The sequence below is a fragment of the Callorhinus ursinus genome, unplaced genomic scaffold (assembly GCF_003265705.2).
Source record: "Callorhinus ursinus isolate GAN/ISIS: 27379988/994484 unplaced genomic scaffold, GSC_fseal_2.0 scaffold11, whole genome shotgun sequence".
Taxonomy (NCBI): Eukaryota; Metazoa; Chordata; class Mammalia; order Carnivora; family Otariidae; genus Callorhinus; species Callorhinus ursinus.
Window position 1 is genome coordinate 6,925,001 of NW_027397073.1, and position 27,757 is coordinate 6,952,757.

The window sequence follows — 27,757 nt, forward strand, 5'->3', positions numbered from 1 at the left end:
GAGACAGCAAGAGAGGGAACACAAGCAGGGGGAGTGGGAGAGGGAGAAGCAGGCTTCCCGCGGAGCAGGGAGCCCGATGGCAGGGCTCGATCCCAGGACCCTGAGATCGTGACCTGAGCTGAAGGCAGACGCTTAACAACTGAGCCACCCAGGCGCCCCGTAGACCAGCTAATAATTTCTTAAGTATAAGTTAGAAATTGAGGTATCAGTTCAGTGGATTTAAATTTTGCAAATAAGTATATCTTGTAATTTATATCATTATTTTGTGTATTTCCCAGATATGAGAAAAGATGCAATTTTTTTATTGGTTTGTTTTTCCATTTTGTCTTTCTAAGGCAAGCACTGTCTTTTGATTTGGGTCATATCATCTATTGTGCTGTCACTGGGTCATTTTCCATTCTGTGCAATTAATGCCACATTAAGGACTTTCATGGTGTTATCTAATGAATATATTAGTTCAGTTGTTTGGCAGACTGTAGGGATTGAGACATGTATGTTCATAAATTACAGAGAGGGTAAAGAGTGTCATTTTCATGTTGGTGCCTTGCCCTTCTAAGTAACTGTCTTTTCAGAGATGAATTCTATGCAGCTCAGTGTCTCCTTCTCCCAGGTAGGAGGAGTCAGGCATTGGTTGGTTTTCCCCTGAAATCTCATTTCTACTGCTTAGAAATATCCACACTAGATGGGTACTTACGCCTAGTATACACCGATATGCAGCAACAGTTTTCTAACCAAAATGTGTGTGTGTGTGTGTGTGTGTGTGTGTGTGTGTTTTACTGCTGTTGAGCAGGATTATGTCTGTATTTTTTAATCTGTTTTATCAATTGTCAAAATAAAGGAGGTGTGGTTTCTTTCCTTTTGAGCTTTTCTTTGTGAAAAACGTGATTCTTTGGAACTTTGGGAGCACCAGTTTAAATAAAACTGATTTTATTTTAGTTTAAGTTTATTTAAACATTTAAAGAGAAATTACTCACGGGATTCTTACTATTGCTGTTTTACAAAAGAAGAGATTAAGGCATGCAATGAGTAAGTGTCTCGTTCAAGGTTCCAGTGCTGGTAACTGATAAGAGCATTATTTGAATCCAGAACTATGTTTGGCTCTAGAGCCCAGGTTGTTGGCCGTGATGTTCTACTCCTCCACAACAAAGCCAGATGTGATAGGTGACATAGTAGATGTTACAGTGAGGTTACATTAGAGGGCATGATGAAACAGAAAGTGATTTTGTATAAGAAGTGTCAATTGAAATGAGCTTTAAAGGATTAATCTTTCTGAGATGTATGCACACATTTGCAGGGAGCCGAAAAGGTATTCAGATATGTCTTAGGATTCAGTACCCTCTGACGGGAGTTGAAAGTCTAGTCAGGAACATGAAGCACAATGTGAAAATAATTACATGCCTGGTTGTGTGGTACTAAAAGCATTAGATACTCAGAGAATGCCTGGTTTGTTTGGAGCGTGGAACAAAGGCTACAGTTTAGTTACCAGATAGGGCTTAGCTAAGAGTGCTAAATCTGTTTTTGGGTTTGAAGAGGTGAGATATAATAGCTCTAAAGATACAGACACAAAGATACTTCAGCCGAGTAAATGCACGAAACATTACAGTTGACATTATAGAAAAAATATGTATTGGCATTTGTGTGATGATAGTTACGAGTTGTTTTATAGAATGAAAAGTAGACCAAGGACGGTTAAAGCAGGGATGAATTGAAGCGGCGTTTTAGAAGAAAAATCATTTTGACGTAAGAATTAGTGATAGAGTAGGTACGTGCCTCCAGTGCGATGACCCCAGGAAAATGTGGGGAGACAGCAGTTTGCATGATGGGGGAGAGAAAGAGAATGATATACTTTGTTTAAATAAATTTCAACCACCTGTAGATTACCCAGGATCTAAGAACCTATATGTTTTAGTTAGATAGAAAATATAAGTAAGATTCTAGTTCCTAAGTGTTGGTAATATAGGCCACAGGGCTGTAATACAATGAAAATAAGTTTGTTTTGTGTCTTTTTTTTTTTTTGAATAAAAATTTAATATTGATTCTTTTTAAAAGATATATTTATTTATTTTATAGAGAGAGAGAGAGCGCGCATGCATAACCAGGGGGAGGAGCAGAGGCAGAGGGAGTAAGAGAGAGGAGCAGATTCCCTGCTGAGTGCAGAGCCTCACGCCAGGCTTGACCCATGAGATCATGACCTGAGCCAAAAATCAGTCAAGACATTCAATTGACTGAGCCACCCAGGCACTTCTAATATTGATTCTTTTAATAAGACTTAGATATTGATGGTTAGTAATACCTCCATATCAGTTTATTCTACTATGATTTTTTTTCTATGTGACATTAGAATGAATATAATGGCTAGTGAAAATAGAATATTCATTCCATTCTGTGTACATAGTGTGTACTATTTTATAAATATTCTTTTAAAAATTGTTAGAGCAAATAATATTTATTTTGTGTTTTTTTTTCTGTATTCTGTATTCACTTTGGTGTGTTTGAAGTTATCCAGACTAAGTTACTATAGAGGTATAGCCATTACTGTTGAGGGCAAACATTTAAAGAAACTGGCAAAAACGTTTTGAGATCGATTTTAGCAACTTTATTAAGCAGGTAACTGTAACTGAAATAAGTAAAATAGGTTTGGATCTTATTTTATATTTGCACCAAAATATATTTCCTTAATTTTGGTTGAACTGGTTATTTTATATAGTTAGTTTTGATATATGTGGAGAGTCAACTTTGGGCCTTTAGAGCTCAGGTGACAGCCTCTAGTTTGCTGTTTGCTGGAGTGCCACAGATGGGTTAAGATGTTAAATCTACACCATTTGAGAGTGGTACCCTTTCACAAGTGAAGAAGCGGTGTCTTCGAGAATTCAAGTATTTGGCGTAGGGTCACAAAGCTAACGGAGAACGGAATAGGACGGCAAGCTCTAGGAAACTTGTTCTCTTAAATTATATACAGTAGGGCATAGGGGTCGTGGTTATATCCTAGGGTTAAGTCTCTGCATGTGAGTGAGTGATCTTACAGTTAGGCAAGAATCTTATATCATCTTACGCTCATTCCTTCAGTGGTATTTCTCTGAGCTTCGTTTTTTTTTTTGGTGTTGTACACAATCCATTTGAATCATGGATCTATATAGTTGAAGTGATTTAAAGTTCTTGTTATAATTTGGTGAGAATTAATGATTACAAATTGGGAAGCATGCCAGAACTTTTCTGCTCTTGGGCATAGAGACAGATATCATCTATAGTACTGAGCACATGAAACCTGGAGTTCCTTAGAAACTTTCATACTTTGTATTTTGCCATGTTTTAAAAATGTTAGTTGATTTGTACCCTGTCTTTTTCATCTCACAGATCCTCATTTTCTTCCTTTGTTCTCTTTTAATTTTTTAAAAACCAAATAACTTACTTGGGAGCCAGTCTACTTTTGATAAAAGAGGATATAGAAAATATTAGAAAATTACTTGACAAAATATTCAAGTCCTAAATTAGCTTTAAAAAACTTTGAAGTATCCAGTGAACACTTCCATTTCTATAGTGCAGAATACAAAGAAAATAGTTTTGAACATAGATGCATTTTGTTTGTATGACAGAAATTGTCTTTTTTTTAAAACCCAAATTCTACTTTGATATGGTAAATGACTTTGCTATTTTCTGCTACTTCAAAGGGACTCTTTTAAAATTGTAACTGCCTATTTTACAATGAGGCATGATTTAGAAAGCTTCTTTAGCTATCAGATCTGTTTATAAATACATTGAAGAAAAGGTTATTATCTTTTTAAGTTTTTACAAGCAAAATTTGATTCTGTTTTAGGACAGTGGCTTTAAGTAACACAATTTATCTGTACTAACAGGCTTTTATTGCCTCTTATAATATCAGTAAGGTGAGAAGGCTAGAAGTATATATACTTCAATTCAAGGAAAACTCAGTTTTATTTGTCTTATCAAGGGAATGTAAATTGAAAATCTCAGGATGTGTCATGTGGCAGACAGGAAAGAGGAAAATGTCTAGATTGTGATTTTGTACTGAAGTCATTTTAATGAATAGAGCAATGACAGATAGAATAATTAGACAGACTCCCTGTTATGAGGACAGCCCTGGCCTCCCACTTGGGGCTTTATGGCTACTCTGAGAGCAAATGAGAATGTGTGTTCTCCACTGTGGGAGGAAGAGGTGACTGAGCATCCTCAGCTTGGCTGGCCAGCATTCTGGAGGTTTGCCTGAGGACTTCCTCTGACTTGAGTGTATTGATCTGTCATGAATGTGGTCCTCAACTGAGAATCCTAATTAGAGTGTGACCTTGTCCTTATCTCGAAATGAGGACCTGGACTAGATTAGGCCTTTTCTACCTGTGGCATTATGGGCTCATGTGAACCTCCTCCACCTTCCAGAAACTAATACTTGAATTTTAAAATGGATTAGTTGTTACTTGGATTTCAAGATAACAAGTGATATATTTACATATTGATATATATATTACTACATATAATCAAATATCCATTGGAGATTATTTTCACACAAGCAAGGATTTGAGCATAAAACCAGAGCTATTCAGTGTAATACTTTTTTGTCTTTACTTGTTAAAATAGTAATGTGCTAATATAGCAAATTTAAAAAATATAGATGGGTTAGTAGAACTATAAATCACCCATAATCAAATTTTAAGACACAATGTGTTACTATTTAAAGAAGTCCTTGTGTTTTCTCAACCATACAGGCTAAGTTATAATACAGCTCTTAGGTTAGGTGCTTTCTAAAATCATATTTTCTAAATCTGCGTATCACTTCCTTGGACTATACTGAGGAAAATCACAACTTTTATTTATGTCTGACCTTTGGTCACACCTTGTGATTTTGCTTTCTTCTAATGAGCCAGGTATCCTCTGGGCCCTTAGAAACCTTTTTTTCCTAAACTCAGTGCTACCTCTGTTTTTGTCAGTAGTGAGGCCTGTCCCCTCTTATTGCCCAAATGTTTAAAGGCTAAAACATACTCCTTTAACTTTTGCATAATTCACTGTCCATGAGAGAGTCTACCCTACTTGATTCATAATAGGAGTGGTTCTTTTTATAAGTTTCAAATGGCACACACAAGGGGGTGTTCAGTGAAAGGGTAAAGGATTCTAGCATCATTGTCCTCTTGGATTTTATTATACAAACAAAGGGGCTTATGGCAGGTGCTGTATCGTCTTTGTGATATTGGTCTCAGTTGTGGTTGTTGTCTTCACAGACTGTGAAAGTCATTTGGATGTCTGTTGACAGGGATTTTTTTTTTTTTTTTAACATTTCTTAGAGCCAGTTGTAGGTAAATAGCATTTTTAGAAAAATAAATTTTAGGTTTTTTCCTATTATCTGGATCTAATATTAGATAAAATAATGTATTTAATATATGATTATTTATGAGTGTTTATTTAGACTGAAATTTATCCAGGCTTACTTTTTTAGATGATGTTATGTGCTTGGCTTACATTTATTGGCTACAGCTTTCTGTTATTTATTTGTTATTGTAATGTCATACTTGAAGTGGTGAGAAATGATTAAAGTCTTAAGTTGAAAGGGGGATTTTAAAAACTGTATATAAATTCCATCAACCATTTTCTTCAGATTTATATTCTTTTTACTAACAGAAACTGAAAACAAAAATAACCTTGGTTTTTGCTTTTATTCTCTCATATCAAGTCTAAGGTATCCTACTTTATATGTTAAGATAAATACACAATCAATATACAAGTTCTGAGCTGTATGGTATCTGAGTTTGAGGTAGGGTTGATTCATAAGTTCTAGTGACAGCTCATACTGCATGCATGTGCTGACATGGAGCTTATCCAGGTTTGGGAAGTTCAGGCTATTTCAGAGAAAATAAATTGATGGTAAGAAAAAGAGTGATCTGACCTCTCCAGATAAGGTATTTTTCACATAGAAGGTGCCAGATACATCAGTTTGAACTTTTTCCATTTTAGGAGGCCACACAGTCTGCTCATCTATAAACCTATAGGTGAAATTGTGTTTGTCTTCTACAGAATTTATGTTATGTTTAATGTTTTAAAAAATACTGTATTCTGAAACACAGTGTTAACATACTGCCTGAAACAGTTCTTTTGTGATATGGGGAAAGGTAGAGAAAAATCTTATTAATATTTCTGTTGATTTTTTTCTTAGGTACTATTAAAATTTGTGTGTGCCATTTGAAACTTATAAGTAGAACCCCTCTTACTAGAAATCAAGTAGGGCAGACTATCTCAGGGATGGTGAATTATGCAAAAGTTAAAGGAGCATGTTTTAGCTTTTTAACATTTGGGTAATAAATGGGTATAGGCCATATCCAGACCTTAAAAACGAAATGGGCTTCAAATCAAAACTTTGCTACTTTGAGTTACTGATTTACATAAATTCCAGCAGGTCCTGTAAGAAGAAGTAGAAAGTGCCATTCAAAAAACTTACAACTCTCAAGATATGGAATGTTTTCCAGTCATATTAACTAGTGTAGTTTTGTTATTAACCTTCTTGGTTAAGGTTATTTTGTGTACATATCGCTTCTGTTTCAGTTTCCATGTGATAACATTAATGAATGAATGTTAAGAATAAAATAATTTTCTTTGCTGCTTGATAGGTGGCACCTTCGTCGGGGAGTGCTGAATTTCTACCACTTGGGCCCTCAGCAGTGTCTCTCCCTGAAGCCTCACATGACCAGTTTGTGGCTCAAGGTACCCTTTTAGGAAGACATTCTACTTTCGAAAAAAAAATGACAAGTCTGTCCAGATATTTTGAAACTAAATGTCTACATAAGAACAAAATTAAATAAGTCACAAAACACAATGAATGTCTAGATAAGAACAAAATGAAGTGGACTGGAACATGATAGAATAAGTATATCAGAAATTAACAAAACAAATACCCTTAACTAATAAATGGAATGTAGTTGTCTGATTGCCATATGGTTTCTTATTAGTTAAGTGTAGATATTTAGTGTTTGAACTGGGGAATTAATGGATATTAGTTACCTTCATTTTTCTCCCTCTTTAGGGAAAACACTTCAATTTACCACAGTAGTCCACTTGAAAGTGGAGAGAATCTGGTCATAAGTATTTTTCAAGGGAAATACTTCCATTTTAAAGTCCACAAAATGTGTTGCATCTTTATTTTATTAGAAATGCTTGATGATTCATTGTTTGCGTGTAACACCCAGTGAATCATGGAATACTACATCAAAAACTAATGTTGTAATGTATGGTGATTAACATAACATAATAAAATAAAAAAGATGCTTGATGAGTAGCCTGGGATTTATTTTTATTAATGGCAATATATAAATTATATTCTTTGTATTAGGGACTGCTTCCCCTGCTATTATGCTTCAAACTTTATATGTTTGGAAGATTACAACTTAGCTTTTGTTTGTTCTAGAGAATATACAGGCCTTTATTCAGTAGCATTAAATACATCACTTGTAAGCAATATGCTACCTAAAAAAGAAGAATTTTAAACACTGAAGTATAAGCATCCACAGGGAAAAGGCTTTCTAAAACTTAAGAAATAATTGCTTAATGAAGACTTTACTCTGAATTTTTATTATAGTGTTTGTTCCCTAACTTCCTAAACAATGTCCCATTTTGGTTTTTTTTAGTAATATATGTTAACAATATAAAAAAGTATTGTAGAAGTACTTATTTGGTCCTCTAAAGAATAAAAGGAGCAAACTCACATTGTTTAAATAGTTGAGGACACAGGATGAAATGAAATTTGATAATGAATTTCATGAACATTTATCTCTAAAAGTATGTTGCATTACTCTTTTTTAATAACTTCATTGAGAATAATTTATATACCATACAGTCACCCATTTAATAAGTGAATTCATTGGTTTTGAGTCTATTCACAGAGCTGTGCAAGCATCACCACAGTTAATTTTAGAACATTTTCATTTTCATCACCCCAAAAAGAAACCTTGCCATTAGCAATCACTCCTCATCTCTTTTGATCCTTCCCAGTCCTAGGCCGTTGTTAATCATCTTTCCTTCTTTATAGATTTGCCTGTTATGGAAATTTCATAGAAAAGCAAATCATATAGTATGTGTTTTTTTGTGACTGTTTTTTTGTCCACTTAGCATAATGTTTTCAAGGTTGATCCATGTTGTATTATGTTTCAGTACTTAATTTCTTTTTATTGCTAAAAATATTCCACTATATGGATAGACCACATTTTATTTACCCATTCATCATTTGATGGACATTTGGATTTTTCCACTTTTTGGCTATTATGAATAATACTGCTATGGACTTTCATGTATAGGTTTTGGTGTGGACATACAGTTGTGTGGGCTTTTTTGTTTTGTTTTTTGTTGCATTATTCTTGATTTGGATTTATTTTATTTTCAAGGATTGTGCTTACAATGTGTATTCATGCACAGTTTTACTGGTTACCAATCACTTAAACATGTATATTTGACAAAAAAGCTTCTTAATCCTTTTTGTTGAATCTGCCACTGAACAGTGCTGCAAAGCATTGAATATATATTGTGTGTAAGCCATAACACTAGAGCAATTATTTTCTTGTTAGGTATCTTCTTGAATCTCATCCCTTTAAAATAGTATTAAGATAAAATATGATTTTTTTTTAAATTTTTTTTTGGTGATAATGAGATTTTTAGTTCCCTCAGCTAGAACATCTAGCAGGATTTGCCAGTGAAGCTGGTTAGTTCTTTTATTTGTTGTTTTGCTAATTCTTATCTTTTTTTTTTTAAAGATTTTATTTATTTGAGAGAAAGAATGAAAAAGAGAGAGCACATGAGAGAGGGGAGGGTCAGAGGGAGAAGCAGACTCCCTGCCGAGCAGGGAGCCCGATGTGGGACTCGATCCCGGGACTCCGGGATCATGACCTGAGCCGAAGGCAGTCGCTTAACCAACTGAGCCACCCAGGCGCCCTGTTTTGCTAATTCTTAATTAACCAGGGAATTAATATGCTCCAGAGTGATTTAGGACAGAGTGAAAAAATTTTTCTCTTAACATGTACATTAGGGCCACTTTAGACATCCAACTTTACATTTTTAACTTTAGTTTCTAACTTTTGTAAAAGAAAAATTATTTTATTTAAAAAAAAAAACCAAATACCTAACAGGATCTCTTGTGATCTGTAAGCTTACATTTGATATACAAAGGTGAAAGGAATCATTAAAAAATAAAAATGTTAGTGTATTTGAGTACTACTAACATAAATAACTAGGATAATTTTCTCTAGATAAAATATGAATGTTTATTTAAATATATTAGATGAGTTTGAATTTCTTAACCTCTGTGTCCTCCCCTTTTATCGATCTTCTGTATATTTGGCCTAAAAATGCTGAAAACAGGGAATACATATCTTGTGAATATTTAAATCTTTCCCTTAAAATCAGTTCAACTCTGTGGAATTACCTAAATTTAATTTTCCAAACTTTATTTAGTTTAAAATGTCAAATCTTTCTTGATGTTACCTAGTCCAAAGTTATATAGTACTAATTCTTCCCCTGAAGGAATTAGTCAATTACAAAGGAAAAATTAAGCTTTACAGTGGAGAAACTGGGTAGATACCACCTTGATCAAAGGGCTAAAGTTAACACTACCAATAGTGGCACAAATAGGAATCATGCTTTTCCTGGTAGGACGCACTGAAGATCTACTCATGAGGAAACATCAAACATCAGATGTTCTACAAAGTAACTGGCCTGTGCTCTTTGCAAAATGTCAAGGCCCTGAAAGACAAAGCAAGTCTGAGGAAATCTTGCAGTTTAGAACCCAAAGAGACATGACAGCTAAATGCAAGGTGTGATCCTGAATTGGATCCAAACAAGAACTCGAGCTATAAAGGACATTATTGCGACAACATGCAAAATTTGGAAAAGGTCTATAGATTAGAGGCTACCACTGTGTCACTATTAATTTCCTGGTTTGCTAATTGTACTGTGATTATAAAAGACAAAGTTTGTTTAGGAAATTAATTTAGGGCCGAAGGGGCATTTGCAACTTACAAGCAGTTCGTAAGAATATAGGTACATAGGTAGATAAAATGTGGTAAAACATTAATATATAGGGATCTGGGCCAGGGTATATGGGAATTCTTTGTACTGTTGTACTTTCTGTAAGTCTGAATTTATTCAAAATTTGTTTTTTTAAAAAAGAAATAAGTGAGAGTCATGAGGGAAAGTCTTGAGGCAGATTAACAAAGATAGCTTTCTTTAACAATCCCTTGTTGAGTTTTCTGGGAAAGGTCCACAGTCTCATATCTTCAGTTCCAAAATCCAGAATCTCTGAAACCTTGAAAGTTTTCTCAGAACTCACTTGGTGTAAAACTTGCCTGTACCTGAGTACCGTTGCTGCGGACCCTGAGCAGTATTGTTTTGAGGTAGTCTTTCTTCCTTTCTGCATCCTACTTACTGTGATTGTACATGCGTCACACTATAGAAATACTTATTACCTTGTGGGGTGTTTCCCAAGATCCCATTGAAGGTGTGAGTTAATGTAGGGTTCATGTATCTTGCTGTTTTTCTAAAATCTAAAATATTTTGAATCTAAAGCACTTCTGGCCCCTAGAGCTTTATTTATTTATTTATTTTTTTAAGATTTTATTTATTTATTTGAGAGAGAAAGAATGAGAGAGCACATGAGAGGGGGGGAGGGTCAGAGGGAGAAGCGGACTCCCTGCCGAGCAGGGAGCCCGACGCGGGACTCGATCCCGGGACTCCAGGACCATGACCTGAGCCGAAGGCAGTCGCTTAACCAACTGAGCCACCCAGGCGCCCCTCCCTAGAGCTTCAGAAGAAGAGTTGTAGACCGTCTGTTTGTTCCTCGGTGTCTGAATGCTTGAGCGCACAACACGTGCGCTGCCCTTCTTGTCTTGCCTCTTACACTGTCCCCGAAGGCAGACAGACAGACACACACACACACACACACACACACACACACACACACACACACACACACACACACACACACACACACACACACACACACACACACACACTGGAGGAGTTTGATGTCTGCTTCCTTGGCCTCAGGGTGGAGATGAGTCTGGCACTAGGGAAATTCCCCAACCATCTCTCTTTGGCACTTTCAGGGACTTTCCTCTGAATATCTGAACTTGTGAATATTGTACATAAGTACAAAGTGAATAAAATAGTGATAATCTTTATGCTTATTTTCAGTAATGGGTCAGCATGAAACTGCGTCCGCACAGCTTCCTCATGGCACATCCCTTCCTGCCCCTCTGCCCAGGCAGTGTGTGGTCACTCCGCCTCTCCTGTCGGCCGTGTGTGGCCTGCTGGACGGTCTCTTGACGGTCGCTCCCGGAGACACTGCACATGCTTTCCGGCAAGCCCGGCTCATAGAGCTTCTCTGCAAGTAAGACGGGCGGGGTGGGGTGGTAGAGATGAATTGACACCAGCTCTGCTCATGACTTGGTGTAAGACTTCATGCGTCCTGGGAATTTGTCTTTACTTTTTTTGGCTCATTAGATTGCAGGTTTCTGCTTTTGCCAGAATTGTCTTGACAGTTTTAGTTTGGATCTGTTACAGCACTCATACTGGTTTGTTATGTTGACTATTATGCACTCCTACCTTCCTGATTTTTTTTTTAATAATTCAGAGGTTCTAAACCTTATTTGTCCTCCATCACACTCAAGAAATATGCAATTCACTTGGCCATTGTAAATGGAAGTGAAGGAGGTCAGAGATTCATCTCCCTAGGGTTGTATCAGCATCGTGGCCAGGGGTTGAAAATCATTGTTTAAATTCATTTGGAGTTTTTTTCATTATTGGAGATTAAACTCTTTTATTAGAAAGTACTTTGATAAAATTTAGGAAATCATGATTTTGTTCTTTCATTTAGCTAATATTAATGAGTTCATATGGCAGGACCTTTGGATGATCATATTGGTTATATGGTATAGTAAAAAAGGCTGTAGATCCTGAATCAGCCTGATTTAAGGTCTGATTATAGTTCATTCGCTCCCTAGCATTGTAGTCTTGGGGAAATTATTTTAATCTCTGGGGTGTCATTAATAACATCTGTTTAATGGAGTTAGTGTGAGGATTAAGTGATGATGTCCAGGACACACTTTTTTTTATAGTAACTGTTCCTTTTCTTCCTTCCCACATCCAGATAGCCAGCGTACCTCCTCCTGTTGACCACTTAGTCATTTGCATTTCTCTGCCTGTGAATATTCGCCATATGAAATTTCTTCTTCTTTGCCAAATCACAGTGTCTTCTTTTTCTTTTCAGGATATTAAGAAAACTCTAAAAATAAAGAAATAACCCTTGTTTCATCTCACTTTTCATTACTCATTTACCATTTATAATAAGCTGTGGGGTGTGAGTTTGTTCATATTTCCTTGTCATCTTTCTACTGTGAGACCTACTAGAGTTGGAAAAGGAACCCACTAGTCGATTGCCTTTTCCTTGTGGCTGTTTTCCTGCCTCGAGAACGATCAAAATGGAGCTTTAGGAATCCTCTGGCTTCTCAAGAGTCAGCTAGGAGTCTGCTATGAAACTGAGGCCACAGAGCTATTAAAGGATCTTTTATGGCAAAGGCTTGTCATATTCTGTACCTGTTCTTTATTCCTGACTTAAAACAATTTTCCTGTTTGTTTTGCATTATTTTGTCTTTTACTTGCTAAATCAGAACTTATTTCCTAGCAAGTATTTTTCCTATTTTAAAGAGGAAACTAACCACCAAGGTTTTTCTTTTGTTTGCCTTCCTTCTAAAAGAGCTTCATTATATTTTATTCTGCTTTTCATTAGATATTTTTTGCTTCCTATGTTTATTGGATAAGATCTTTTCCTGTGTTCTAAAATATTATAGGATACCTTTTTATATATTATCTTTATGAAAATCTTTTCTCTTTTTTGTTTTTACTTTCTATTTGAGTATAGTTGACACACAATGTCACATTACTTTCAGGTGTGCATCTTAATTGTTTGATGGATTTGTGTTATGCTCTGTTCACCACAAGCATAGCTACCATCTGTCCTGTTACATCGCTATCACAGTATCATTGACTGTATTCCTTATGCTGTGCCTTTTATTCCCATGACTTACTCATTCCATAACTGGAGGCCTCTATCTCCCACTCCCCTTCCCCAACACCCCCACCCACGTTCCCTCTCACAACCATCAGTTTGTTCTCTGTAAAGATCCTTTCTCTTAAATTCCTTTCAAGGTTATATTCAAACTTCAAATACTAATTTATTAATTTTTAATAAGCCTCATACTACTCATCTGGAAGGATTTCTTTCTTTTTTTTTTCTCTTCTTCGCAGTATTGCAGATGCCACCCTCCTAGAGAGCTGTGTCCAGGAGCTGAAGGCTCCACTGCCTTTGTCACCTCCAGTTGAACACACTCAGGCTCAGGTAAGTGTCACATCTCCCTCTCGCTCATGTCTGTTTGCACATTTGTTTGCTTTAAGTGCCAAAAACATAAATTCTGCCAAGAATATACTAACCATAGGAGAGGAATGGAAATCTTTCAGGATATACATGGTATGATGAGGTTACTTGAAATAGGTTACTTAACATTTTAATCCGAGACATCTTTGCATGGTGAAATAAAGCAGCAGGGTTTAAAGATTTAGATTCTCTTCCTGATTCCATTATCAACCAGCCATAAATGTTTACCCACAGATCTGGGTATCTTTGAGCACCATATTATAAAAAGGGGACGTTGTATAGACCACCTTCTCATTCTATGATTTTAGACTGTCTCTGTCATTTTCACCTAAATTGAAATTGTTAAAATACATAGTGATTAAATCTGTGTATTTTCAAAATGCAGTCTAATAAAAATAAATTTATTTTTGTTCCTTTACAGATATTTACTATTTTTAAGTTCTTGCTTGTAGCTAGCATCTTTATGTAAAGTATGCTTAACAATTCCTTGTGTAGTTGTTGCTAATAGAAATGTTACCCCAAATCAGATTTTAAGAAGGGCTACAAGATTTATTTAGTGTGATAATTAAAGGTGGAACAGACCAGTATCTCTTGCTTTGTGGTGCTATCTTTGAGGTTTCTGAATAGGGCAGACATCCTTTTACAAGGTTGGGTAACACAGTGTGCATCATCTTCAAAACACTTGTCCCAGGGCAGTGTCTTCACTTTTGAGTGTGTTTATTTGCATAAGGCTGTCTCCTCCATTTCACTTTCTATCCATCCAGCAAAGTTTTTTTGAGGGCCTACCATGTACCAGGATCTTGCCTGTGCAAATAAATACTCTTCCCCTCAGGCTGGAAGAGCAGATCATGAGCAAATCCTTATATACCTGTGGATGATAGACATCTGAGAAGAAAAACTAAAACAGGAGACAGGGAATGACGTCAGAGCTGGGAGGTTAGGGCTTTTCCACTTAGGGTGGTCAGGGAGGTTCTTTCAGACAGGGAGTGTAACCTGAAGTATGTGAGGAAGCTAGTCCGGGGGACACTGCGGGACCCTAGAGATTGGGAAATGTTTGGTCTGTCCAAGCAATAGCAAGGAGGCCAGAGTGGCTAGAGTGAATCTGTGAGGGGGAGATGAGGTTGAAGGCTACCGTGAGCTCCATGAAGGCAGGACTTTGCCTGTTCTTACATATCAGTTGTATTCTGGATGCTGAGGGCAGTTCCTGTCCCATGGAAGGTGCTCATTTAGTACTTGTGGAATGAATGAATAACAGTAGCACACATTTTGGAGTGCTTGTTTGTACTAATTTATGTAATCCCCACAATAGTCACATGAAGTATCGTTAGTGGCCTCATTTTAAAAGTAAATGATTGGAAATGTCCAGGGTTGCTCACATAGAAAGGGGCAGAGCCGGGATTCCAGCTCATACAGGTTGGTTCCAGAACTCACACTCTTACTCACTTCATCAGCTGACCTTCTGTAGGCTAAGTGCTTCTTGGCTGTTTGTCCTCACACAAGATTACTCGTTCATTCCAGAAAAGTTCTGGAACTTCTTCTCTGCCAGATTGTGTTCTAGATGCCAGTGACAGATGTGTGAACAAAGCAAACACACACGCCTCCCCACGTGAATTCTGTCCTCGGTGCAGAAGACAGACAGTAAGCAGTAAATAAAATGTGAAGTGTTTTATCAGCTGGTGACAAATGGTATGGGAAAAACGAGGGTGGGTGAAAGGGTGTGCGGCAGAGGGAGAGCATGCTGTGTTTTGTCAAGGTGGTCACAGGATGCCTCACAAGGGGGAGATCTGAGCTGAGAGTGTAGAGGTGCCGAGGAAGTGCCGAGTGTGGCTGGGCGGAGTGCATGGGCTTGTGAGAGGCTTCAGTGATTCCATGGTTCTCTCTCGGATGCTTCTCGTTGGCTCTCACCTTCCATGGCTTATCTTTTTCTGGTAACACTTCATACATCAGAGTCAGACTTGCTTTAACTGCAATCAGTAGAGTACAAAGGCATCAAAAAAGACTTCATAGCAATAGGAAATTAAATGTTACAAACTTGCATTTTACCTGATAGGAGATGTGTTGAAGAATATCTTGTAATCTTTCTTTCTTTATAAAATTGTATTTTTATATACATAGATATGGCATTGGAATGCCCCTTTCTACTTCCAGAATATATTGATTTCCCAGTTTCTCTACTTAAAAACTATAAAGGCGTTCTTTCTTTAAATGGAATTTGAAATTTGACTTTGAAAATACTGCTTTGTTTGGTATTATACTTGACAGTGTTAATGTGGTCATTAATGGCATGTTTATAATATGAGAATACTTTGTGTGCTGTGCATTCCTTTTAGATCTCAAAAAATTATGATTAATATTTTGTAAGTTTTTATTAACATACATTACAAAGAAAGTAACTTATAATGCATAGAAAGCTGAAATATCACTGAGCTAGACTTTTCATATAATATGTTTTGTTTTCCTTTATCTCTTTTTTCAAATAGGTATCCTTTCTCCTAGAATATCTGTCATCTTTGTCCAGGCTTCTGCAGTCATGTTTATTGGTAGATCCCGGCCTTGTGATTCAGGATGAGCTTCTGAAACCTCTCATCACAAACATCATTGGGATCCTCACCATATGCACCAAAGATGTCTTAGGTAAGCTTTATTTCTTTAAGTTTAGGATGGAAGCAAATGATATTGAGGAAAAAAGTCTTACTCTGCACCAGATACTCACTTCAAGGTTAAATTTTATGTTGTGCTTTGCCAATATTTTGGAAGGCTTTTATAATGTGTTTTATAGTTTGGATCTTTTAAGTCGTTCCAGGAAACCATTTGAGACAAATATGTAGTATAGTGAAGGGCCTGTCCCCTGTGCTGTCAGTTTAAATGAGGGCAAAGTTCTCTGTGTAATATTAGCAAGTACAGTGAGTTTCAGGTAGTAATTATTCTTATAAACTATGGGTACAGCCAAATGACCTACTAATAACTTATTTGCAATAACAAGTATCAGTAAGTGTAGCATATATATATCAAAACATTTTAATAAAGTCGAAATTATTGAAAAACACACTCTGATGAAAAGATGCATTAGAGCACTTAATAGAAGAGAAAATTAAAACAATATAGAATCTTTAACAGAATTAAAATATAATTAAAAGATTTTATAATGAAGTAATCGATAATTTGGCTATTGCTAAATGGCTCTTTGCATGTTCATTATTACTTAGGTTTTTGAATTTTATAGATTTGTTTGGTTTTAGGTGAGTGAAATGTTTTATGATGCCAGCAAATCTAGTCCTCAGTGTCTTATTAGTGTTAAAATATCCTGGTGCTAGAAGAATAGTAATTCCTTACTTGTAAATTATACAAGTGGTAGTGATGTCCTAACTAAGCAAATCAGGATAGACCATGCATTCTCTATAAGGGTGATATCACCCCTCAAGAAACAAAAATTGACTCTTGGGGAAAAGGGTTGGGGGAAAAAAATCTTAGCTATTACAATGGTTTGTAGACCTTCAGAGCTCATTTCTACCCAATAAAATCTTACTCCTTAGTATTTGATTTCTCTTGTTGGGTTTCTTGGATATCACTTGGGAAGCACTGATATTGAGCTCATAGAAGATAAACAGGAAATAAATATAATTGCTAAAAACTATAGTGTATAGGTGGTTGTGACTGGAGGACTTTGATTCAACACTTGATCCCAAAGTCATATGGCCAGATATCCCAAAGTCATACCATGTCCTGATTGTCATTGGCTGACTTGTGGATGTTTTTTTAATTGATTCTCTTGCTTTTGTGTGTGACTTGGGCTTTGAGAATTAAATAAAAATAGTGTATGTTTTATTATTATGTAAGTTAATTGGCCCATCATTAATTACATCAATTGCTGAAAATAAAATAAAAACTGTCACTGATAGCTGAATGTATATCTGGCAGCTGGTTAAGTTAGAAGTCATTTTCTCATATCTAGCAAAAGGTAAAAGTTCAGTAACAATTTTTTAAGAAATGAGTTTTAAAAATTTTTCTGGAAAAATAGTTGTGAATGGTTTTATAAAATATTGATTATCTTTCTAGTATATATTTATATGATTGGTTAATTTTCATATGTAATTCAATACATTTTATAGGAGCAAGTAAATTACATTGAAAGTTACTTAGCAAAAGTAGTTACAAAGTTAAGTTAAATGTTAATTGCTTTTCAATTTTTAATTTTAACTTTTAACTTAAATATTTTATTTGGCTATCTTGACTAAAATCAGTAAGCTTTATACCTAATTCTTTTTATGTATAAAGTATAGATATACCGAATCTATATTCAGATATACATATATACAGAATCTATGGAATTAAAACTTCATGGGGATGATGAGGAGGAAGCATATGTCTGAAAAGATTCCTTATAGAGCTTAGAATGACAAAATGGTTGAGACACACACCAAGGCCTGCTATAATCCGAACTCCCTGGAATCTGCCATTTCCAAAAGAACCCTGAAATGGAAGTCCTTAGTTTGCTTGGTAATGGAGTTTGGCAAAAGCTGCCAGATACTACTGGTGGCATGGTCAGAGAAGATAGTCCTAAGATTACTGCTTCTCTCTAGCCTCCATTTGCCACGTGGAGAGAAGGAAAGGCCGTCCTTACGATAGAAGGTTAATTGCTATTTTCTCAGCCATAGGCAAAGGTACAGAATCCTCTTTAGTGTCATGTTTTCTCTGAGGGGCAGTACTCTTGGTTGTTCGATGAAATTCTCCTTTCTTTTCTGACTTGACCTTGGCGCATTGTGCTTTCTTCTTTCACCCCTGCATAAAGAGGATAAAGACAACAGGAGAAACTTTATAAAAATAGCACAAACAATGCCATATTTTTTTTTAAAGATTTATTTATTTATTTGAGAGAGCGAGAATGAGAGAGAGAGAGTACATGAGAGGGGGGGAGGGTCAGAGGGAGAAGCAGGCTCCTTGCTGAGCAGGGAGCCCGATGCGGGACTCGATCCTGGGACTCCAGGATCATGACCTGCGCCGAAGGCAGTTGCTTAACCAACTGAGCCACCCAGGCGCCCAATGCCATATTTTTACAGTATGCACAATGTGTGTTTCCTAGGTTATGACTTGTCATACCTTCTGAATTGTTATTGAATATGTGTTAATGAGAGGAGGATGCATGAGTGTGTATCTGTCTTTATGTAGGGGGGTAGATGAGAGAGAACTTTAAGAAGCAGTGAAAAAGTTAATTAAAATAAATTTTGGATCATGCTGAATTACATTTGTTTTCATCTAACAGGTGTGTGCCTCTTACGTGTAATGAAGTATCTGGTGAGCTTTGTATTTCCTATTCTTTGTGTTAATAACTTGAAATGTTTTCATTAATTTCATAGATGTAGAATTGATATCGGCTTTTTATCACACATGGACACATTTATTTAACCTTCTGGCTACACTCCTGAGGAAAGCCACTGTTGCCTCTCTCCCACCTGTGACAGTGGGTCTGGCCAAGCACTGGATGGCCGTGGTCGGTAAGAAGATACTCTCACTAGGCTGCGGATCTTTCTGCTAATAAAAATTAAGATAATCATTACTTACAATTTTTATATATTTTTTTTCTTAAAATTAAGTAATTACGGCATGGCATTTGGAAGAGAAACCAGGTATTTACTTTGAGAAATTTGCAGTGCTCTTGAGCCTCAAAAATGCATTTTTGAAAAATTGAAACCCAGTTCAGAAAACTATAAAAACAAGTTAAGAAAATCCTGTGGTATTATGAAGAGACATGTGATGTGACATGATTATAAAACAATGAGAAAGATTTTCATGTGTTGAGATAGAAACCAGTCTCTTTCCTGAGATATATGCACTGTAAGTGGGTAAACCTGCACCTAAAATTCTGTATATATGATAACATGGAAATCTATAATAAAAATAGTGTCTTGTATCAAGACAAGAATTTTCTTATAGTACAGAAATTGTAAGAGTGTAGGATAGTTAATTATTGTTATAAGATGTTTTCCATATAAACTAGCATAAACATATTTTTTTAAATACTAATTTTTCATAAAGTCTCTTTCAAATTTTAGCATAGCAAGAAGACTTTTTTTAAACATAAATGCATAAATAACACTTATGTTACTTTGAAAAAATGGCTAGTTTAAATGTATTCAAAATTGAGTTCTTTTAAGCTTCCAAGTTACCACTAATTCAGTCAACTTGTTTTTTTCACATTTTACTTTATCATTTGGTCATTCTATAGATTTAGATGGATGGTACATTTTGTAACGAGAGTGATAGTGTTGAAGTAAGTTTTATGGGGAAATACATGTTCAGTAAGAAGCAAAATTGTTTGTTATCTGGAAGATAGGAGTTCTGAGTTTACCTGAGAGGAAGAGTGTCCATTTAGAAATCATTATTTTACTGGAAGAGATTGACTGTGTAATTGAGATTTTCTTACCTCCATTGTGGGGAAATTTAGTTTACCACCTGAGTCACTTCTAACATAAAGCAAGGTACTAATGGGGGACACCTAAGCCAAGTGGTCAGATGTGGCCTGCTGCTTGTTTTGGTAAATAAGATTGTGTTGGAACCCGGCCACCCATCCTCATTTACATGTTGCCTATGGCTGCTTCCCTGCTACAGTGGTAGGGTTGAATAGCTGTGACAAAGGCGTACGACCTGCAAAGTGTACAATACTCATTTCTTCTCTGACCCTTTGCAGAAAAAGTTTGCTGGCCCCTGCTTTAAGCCTGTTTACCTGACACTTTCCCTAGTGATAAAATAAGAATTCAGAATCTTTCTGAGTTTACTCTGTCCTTATTCAAAACGCACACACAGTTTATATAATATGGTGCTAATCAGAAATAAGTTACTACAAAACAGCTAGCTTTGATAATAGTAATGTTTATGAAAACATAACTAATAGAAAGTGATTGTTGCTATTCCTTATCATGGAGTTGTTTTTGTTTGTTTTTAATTTCCATCCCATATGCTCATACATATTTAAAACATCTTATGATCACTTTGTAACTTGTGTTATCTAGAAGTCTTTTTTCAGACCTGAGTCATATTTAGACATCATTTAAATGATCATAATTCTCACGAAACGCCACTCTCACTAAATTATTTTTGTGTTACTTAAGAAAATAAGAATTTCTTTTAGCCTAAATCTAGGTAGAAATTCTTATGGTTATAACTCTTACAGAAGCATAAATTCCAAATGATATAAAAGTAAAACATAACAAAATTACAAACCAGTTGTACTCAAATTAATAAAATTAATATGCATCAAATGTTTCTTTGATGAAATCAGTGATCATAACAGGAAATTAATAATGACTGATTCAGTGTAGAGTCTTTTGAGTTGGCTTGCCTATTCTTTCTTTCTTTCTTTTTTTTTTTTAAAGATTTTATTTATTTATTTGGGAGAGAGAATGAGATAGAGAGAGAGCATGAGAGGGGAAAGGGTCAGAGGGAGAAGCAGACTTCCTGCTGAGCAGGGAGCCCGATGTGGGACTTGATCCCGGGACTCCAGGATCATGACCTGAGCCGAAGGCAGTCGCTTAACCAACTGAGCCACCCAGGCGCCCCAGCTTGCCTATTCTTTCTAATCTGTGTTATGTTTGCAAATTTGTGCATAACCACTTTTGTTCTGTATTCTGAACTACCACGGAACGTTTGTTTCTGCACCATGCCAACACTGCATACTAACTCTTTTAAGTACTGTTTAGCATCAACTTGTTTGAAAACAGAGACACAATTATGCAGTGGTGATTTAGATAATTCAGAGTACAGTTACATGAAATTTTGTTTCGGTAAGCCCTGAAATAAGAATTAAAAAGTTAAAAACTCCAGAGACTTTGTGGATCCCAAAAGACCCCAGAGGGAATCAGTACTCATCTATATATAATCCTCTTATTTTGGGTCTTAGCAAATATTGTGTGTATGTGCATTTTTTTTAAAGATTTTATTTATGTATTTGACAGAGACACAGCGAGAAAGGGAACACAAGCAGGGGGAGTGGGAGAGGGAGAAACAGGCTTCCCGCAGAGCAGGGAGCCGATGTGGGGCTCGATCCCAGGACCTTGGGATCATGACCTGAGCCGAAGGCAGATGCTTAACGACTGAGCCACCCAGGCGCCCCATGTGTATGTGCATTTGTACACACACATACGCAAACACACTTTTGTATCAAAAAGAACCCTTATAAGAAGAATAAAATGAGAATTAGATTCTGTTGTCTTAATAGTGACTGTTTAAATTACTTTTAAACGCTAGAGTTATTTTCGTGATACTTACAAGTATTGATAGCTTTACTACATTAGAAATAAAAAGGCTATAAACTTAATTACTCAAACTGATCTGATTCACTTCTTTAATTTTGAAGACTTTTTCAGCCATTTAAAAAGAAAGTATTCTCTCTCTCAGATATGTTGTGCACATGTGTGGGTTTGTCTACCACATGCCCTGCATTATCTACCGCCAGCCTGCAATTCCTTTCTGTTCTCTTGACTGAGGAAGCAAAAAGGCATCTCCAAGATCAGGATAAAGCAAATGTATGCCACGGTCCATCAATGGCTTCACTTCTTGATAAAACTCAGGAAAATCAGAAATCTCTAGAACGACTTCATGAAGTAATTCTTCAGGTATGTGATTTCTTGACCTTTCAAAAACTTTGTTTAGTACTTAAATCAACTTTCAGTCTTGACCTTATAAAAATTTTTTTCAATCATTTGAATTAATGTTCATTATGACCATTTAAATGAAACAAAAGCATATAAAGTTAAATTAACCATCTCCTCTCCAGTCATGGTCCTCTGATGTTGACTAGCTTCTTTAACGATTATGATATGAAAATTCAAAATGAAATATTAGAAATCTAAATCCAGCAGTTTACCAAAATGTAGTGTGCTGTGTCATGACCAAAATGGTTATATTGCAGGAATGAAGGTATAATTCATAATGTCTTGCCATTTTAAAGACATGTCTGCATCTCTGAACATACATTTGATTTATGTAAGTGAATTACATATATTTAAGGTGGTTTGTCTATAGAGGTAGGCAGAGTTAGTTGGTACATTTATGAGAAAATGCCCCCTTTCTAAACCATGCTGCCTTATAAACTTATAAACTTACTTTTTGCAGTCCTAAAATGTGAACCAAGAATTTTGTTCATTGAAAAACATTCTAAAATCACTAAAGTGTGAGTTTATAGATTAACCAAAAAAAACCTTGACGTGTTTCCTAAGTTGTGTAGTCATTTTTACAAATAGGAAATTGCTAGATTTTTCAATATTAAGAATCTCTCTTTTTAATAATCATGGTTTTATGATTTTTATCTTCTTGCTGAAAGATGGAAAAGAAGTAGACTTGTGCCTTGACGGATTTGCTTCCATTCCCCCGGTCAGCCAGCCACATTTTATAGAGACAGAAGGTTGTTCCAGTCTGCCGATTTGTTGCTATCTCTTTGCTGCTTTGAATTTGGGGATTTTTGCCCCTTTTCTGCCTATGGGAGTTATGGCTGTACAGATCTTCCTGGCATGACCACTTGTGCCTTGTGTGCAGCGGTCACAGATGAGGCTGACAGAGGCAAGGACGGCTCCTGGTCCAGCTCAAACCTACCCACTGAAGGTGGGGCTCAGAGCTCTCGGGGGACTTTTTGTCTCCCTCTCCTTTGCCCAACAGACTACAGTTACTTTCAGAGCGAAGATAAGGAGACTGATAAAGGGTCCCCTGACATTTTCTCCTGTCTCCAGGAGCTCCTTCAGAAGCTGAAACTCTTGGGGGAAAAGATCCTCACAGCATTGCTCAAAGTCATTTACTCTTGGGAGGCCACAGCCTCCCTCAGTCCACCCAGCTCTTCTTAGCTTAAAACCAAAGCTGGATAGTGACCCAGTTGTCTCAGTCCTCATCAGAACAACAGGCTTTATTTGATTAACTGAGTCTGGTTTTGTACTTTAAAGAATATTGTAAGAGGAAACTCAAATTCACACCTTTACAATGGTCTTCCCCCAATTCAAAAGCATTATTAATCTCCTAACTTTAGCTTTAGTGGAGCTCTTTTCCCTAGGGAAGGGGCCTTTGATCTTACGATCTTACCACTCTTAAGGACATACTTTCCCCTTCAGGGAATGCAAGTGATTCCTGAAGTCCCGCATCCTTTTCTTGCCCTCAGTGAGGGGAGTGCACCTGCCCCTCTCCCCTGCCCAGGCCAGGAATGCCCAGTAGCTCTGGGAGCCTTGACCATAGCCATGACCATGAGTCCTGCAGCCAGTCCTCCTGGACCAGGTGAAATTTAAAGACCTCCAGCCAGGCCAAACCAAAGCTGTTTTATTTCCTAGCTGCTTTCTCTCCCTTGTTGGTCGTGCTGTTTCAAGGAATCATGATTAGGCTTGTGATAAATATGAGTCCCTGTTGGTTGATGCACCAGATTAAAATAAATGTACATAGGAAAAATTCTGTGCCACAGAAATTTTTAAAATTTACCTTGCTCCTTATTTTTCCTTAATATTTTATATTATTCATTGTAAAAGTTATCATTTATAATCTTTTGCTGTTAACCTTCTTGGCCAAAGAAAACAAGGTATCTTGGAGCCACAGGGTATCTCAGTGATTTTCCTAATGACTAGCCAATTTTCCTCTCCATTTCCTCCAGATTATAAAAGATGTAAAGTATTCTGTGTGGATATGGATACTTTAACCACTTATATAAACTGTTTTTCCTAATAAATCATACTCTTCTTGTTCACGTAAACAGAATATAAATACATGACATTTGTTAGAAGGGCACAAGCAAGTTTAAGACAGAAAGTAAAGAAAGGAAGTGTCCCTGTGACATACTGATGGGAAAAAGTATGCCTCACATGAGACGGGGCATTTATTAGCTTTTTAAAACTACAAATGCTGTGTTTTCTTTGCTCTGCCCTATATAAAGATAATATGTGAATTAAAATGTTATTCAAATACATGAGCCAGCAACACATAATAATAAATTACATATGTTTCTTACTATACGTGCATGTAGGCTGTGTGCTGTGCCAGGTTTTATACAAAGGAAAGGAAAGTACAGTCTTTGGTCAGAAGAAAGAGTATACTAAAATTGATGACCTTCAGAGGTTTATTTCAATTCTCTCTAAAACCTTACTCAGAAATATTAGGTGTGTGACCTTAAGCATATCACTTGACCTTTTGTAATTCAGTTCTTAAAATGCAAATGCAAAATGAGAGGATTGTATTAAGTTTGTATAAGCTGGCTCTAAAACTCCATCCTCCTGATAGATTGTTATGTTGTAACTTCAATTAAAGGGTCTTGGCAGAGAATCTTTTAAATGGTTGCTTTACTCTACTCTCCCATAGGAGATACATATTGGAAGTGTGCATTTGGTATTTATATCTTAAATTATGTGCAAGTTTATTTTTTCATAATTCCATTTTGAGGAGGTTTGAGGATTTGAATATTCTCTTAGAAACTATTCTGTGTTTTGACATATATGTCCTGTGATATATATCTTTTGGCCATAGGGACCATATTTTCTGTTGACCATAACATAATGAACACATTTGACTTAATGGGGATTTTGCCTTCCCTAGTGATACTCATATTATGAGAATTTATTTGCAAAGACATATAGTAATAGATTTTGCTCATAATTGAGATGTTGAATTAATTCTGCTCCTTATATTTGGTCTGATATCTAAGGATAGTAATGGCGGAAACAACAAACTCTCATTTTGCATTTTAGGAGATAGATTTTGCACAAGTGTTTAGTGAATGGTGAAGTTGAAGAGTAAATCTGTTGGAGAGAAAAGGCTTATCTATTTGAAATACGGCTGTGTCAATGAATGTTCACTGTAATTAAAAACCCTGTTCTTTATATCAGTGCCTTTTGGAAAGAAAGCAAAGAATCTTGACCTAGAAGACCTAGATCACTTAATGTATAGAAGGAATTAGATCTAAAAAGAGCATAAAATTTAAATAAATTACATTGAGTCCTGATTTTCTTTCTTCCTATGGTTGGCAAAAAGACATGCTGTTTCTTGCTGTATATCCTCTTGATTTACTTTTCCTCTTTTGTGGGTCTGCATCACCCAGTAGCTAGTTGTCTGTCACTTCAGCTATCTGACATGGAGTCTTAGCCTCCCGGACTTCGCGCGTTTGGCGCCACGTGCCCCTGCTCTGTGCACAGGTGCTCAGAACGACTCTTCAGTCTGTAATAAGTGCTGCATGGAAAATGGTAGAAATTAAATCCTCTGCTCTGACCTTCAGTATATGTTGAAAAGTAGGTGGATTTACTAGATGTTAATCCTATTTATTTCTTTTTTGTTTGTTTTTAGTTTTTGGCTTTCATATCCGTTTTTCTGTGTATACATTTTAGAGTGCCAAACAGGTTTATAAGTTTTGTATCCAAAGTAGAAGACTTCTGTGCTTTTCCTTCATTTCCCTCTTCTTAGAGGCAACTATTCATACCTCTTTTAGTTGATTGTTTTATGTTTCCCTTCCATGTCTCTAACATGCTTGTATTACTCTATCTTGGTTATTCCATTTTAAACATTATCTGTTGACTTCCTGCTCTGGAACATGAGACTTGAGTTCCCTTTCTCAGCCCCATGGCCCTCCCTGGTCACAGTGGGCTCCCTTCTCCTTTCCCTGCTATCTTGTATCTTCATGGTGGCTAGAGAGGAGGCAGCATGTGGTGGTCAGTCTGTGAAAATGCTGCACACAGTTGAACTTCACAGCTTCCTTTTTACTTAGAGATAATTATTGTATTATTTTTAAATTCACTGAGTTTTCTGTTATCACTGGTAAGCTCCATGCTCTTTGCCAGCAATCGAATGTCCTCTCAGTATATTCAGACATGACAGAACTTGTCAGCTTCATGTTCTGGAAGAAATCACTCCCAGTTCCTTCTGACCTGCATGGTGCCCAATGTGATCCTAGGATCTCCATTCACCTTCTTCCTGGGGAATTCCTTTACCTCTCTGCTTTTCCTGCGATCTCCTGTCTCCCATGTTCTCCTTTCTTGGTTCCCGCCTTCGTTTGGTTAGAGTCTGTTGTCTGGTACCTTCCAGAGTAAAGGTGCATAAGAGGCTTTTTTGAGATCTAGACATCTGAGTCTTTTTCTACCCTTACATTAAATTTATATTTTAGTCTAGTGAGGAGTCTAGATTAGAAGTCATTCACTTCAGAATTGAGAAGACTTTGTCTCTTTCCTTTAACTTCTCATGTTACTGTGGAAAAATCTGAAGCCATTATGATTTCTGGCTGAAGCCATTATGATTTTTCTCTCCCCTGGGAGTTTTAAGAATTTTTTTCTGTCTCCAGCATTCAACATTTTCCAGATGAAGTTTCTAGGAGGGTTCTATTTAATCCATTGTGCTGGGCTCTTTTGAGGGTTCTTCTTCTTCTTCTTTTTTTTTTTTTTTTTCTTTTAAAGATTTATTTATTTATTTTAGAGAGTGAGAGAGAGCAGGAGTGGGAGGGGTAGAGGGAGGTGGAGAGAGAATCTCAAACATTCTCTGTGCTGAGTGTGGAGCCTGATACAGGGCTCAATCTCATGACCTTGAGATCATGACCTGAAGCCAAAGCCAAGAGTCGAAAGCTCAACTGACTACACACAGGTGCCCCTCGTGATGGTTCTTTCCATCTGAACTCCTCCTTCACTTAACTGACATCCCCTCTACTTTGTGTGTTCTATGTGTCTGGAACTCTTAAACTAAGTTTTCTTCTTACATAATTTCTCTTTTCTTCTTTTTTTACTCTTTATTTTGGTTTCTGTCTTCTGGTTAGGGGCTTTTCTCCGTATCTGGTAATCTTGGTTGTCTGCTGCATTTGAAACTGGGAGATCTGAAGCAGATTGGAAGCCCTGGGCATCAGAGTGGAGCCTGTCAACTGAAAGCTGTACTATGTAAGGGCATTTGGCTGCCTCCCTTTGTGGCCTGCCTCCTTGTGCTTGTCAGGTTCCTGAGAGAAGAATCTTCTGATCTCCTGCTTGGAGGTGAAAAGCCAGCTGCCAAGTGTTTTGCCACAAAGTAGGAGGAAGAGAGCAGGGGTCTTAGACATCAGTTTGCACATTTCACTTACTCCTTCCTGTTTTCAGTGTAATACCCTCACCCGCAAATATGCCTCATCTTTGCCAGTTTAGAACGCTTTAATTCATCTTCTCCAGAGACTAAATTTCCAGTTTCTTGCGAGGGGTGGGGAGGAAGAGTGGCTTGGCTATGCAGAGATTGGTGGGTCGTGGGCAAAATCTGGTCATCAAACTGGTTCTGAGAGATTTTTCAAATAATCCTCCTTTGTTCTCACTTCCAGTGGTACCTGATGTTAAATTTCTTCAGCCATTTGCAATTCATTGTATGGACAGGGGTGGTATTCTGCCTTCT

The 27,757-nt window shown here is 36.7% G+C and overlaps 1 protein-coding gene across 3 annotated transcripts in view; it reads left to right on the forward strand.

Moving 5' to 3' along the window:
* RTTN (rotatin) overlaps positions 1-27,757 on the forward strand; it is a 160,420-nt gene that overhangs the window by 111,280 nt on the left and 21,383 nt on the right. For all 3 annotated transcript variants that reach the window (XM_025886778.2, XM_073898061.1, XM_073898060.1), the window contains 6 exons: positions 6,609-6,702; positions 11,176-11,371; positions 13,288-13,378; positions 15,895-16,048; positions 18,769-18,906; positions 21,806-22,023. In XM_025886778.2, coding sequence (XP_025742563.1) covers positions 6,609-6,702; positions 11,176-11,371; positions 13,288-13,378; positions 15,895-16,048; positions 18,769-18,906; positions 21,806-22,023 — 891 coding nt within the window. The remainder of the gene's footprint in view (positions 1-6,608; positions 6,703-11,175; positions 11,372-13,287; positions 13,379-15,894; positions 16,049-18,768; positions 18,907-21,805; positions 22,024-27,757) is intronic.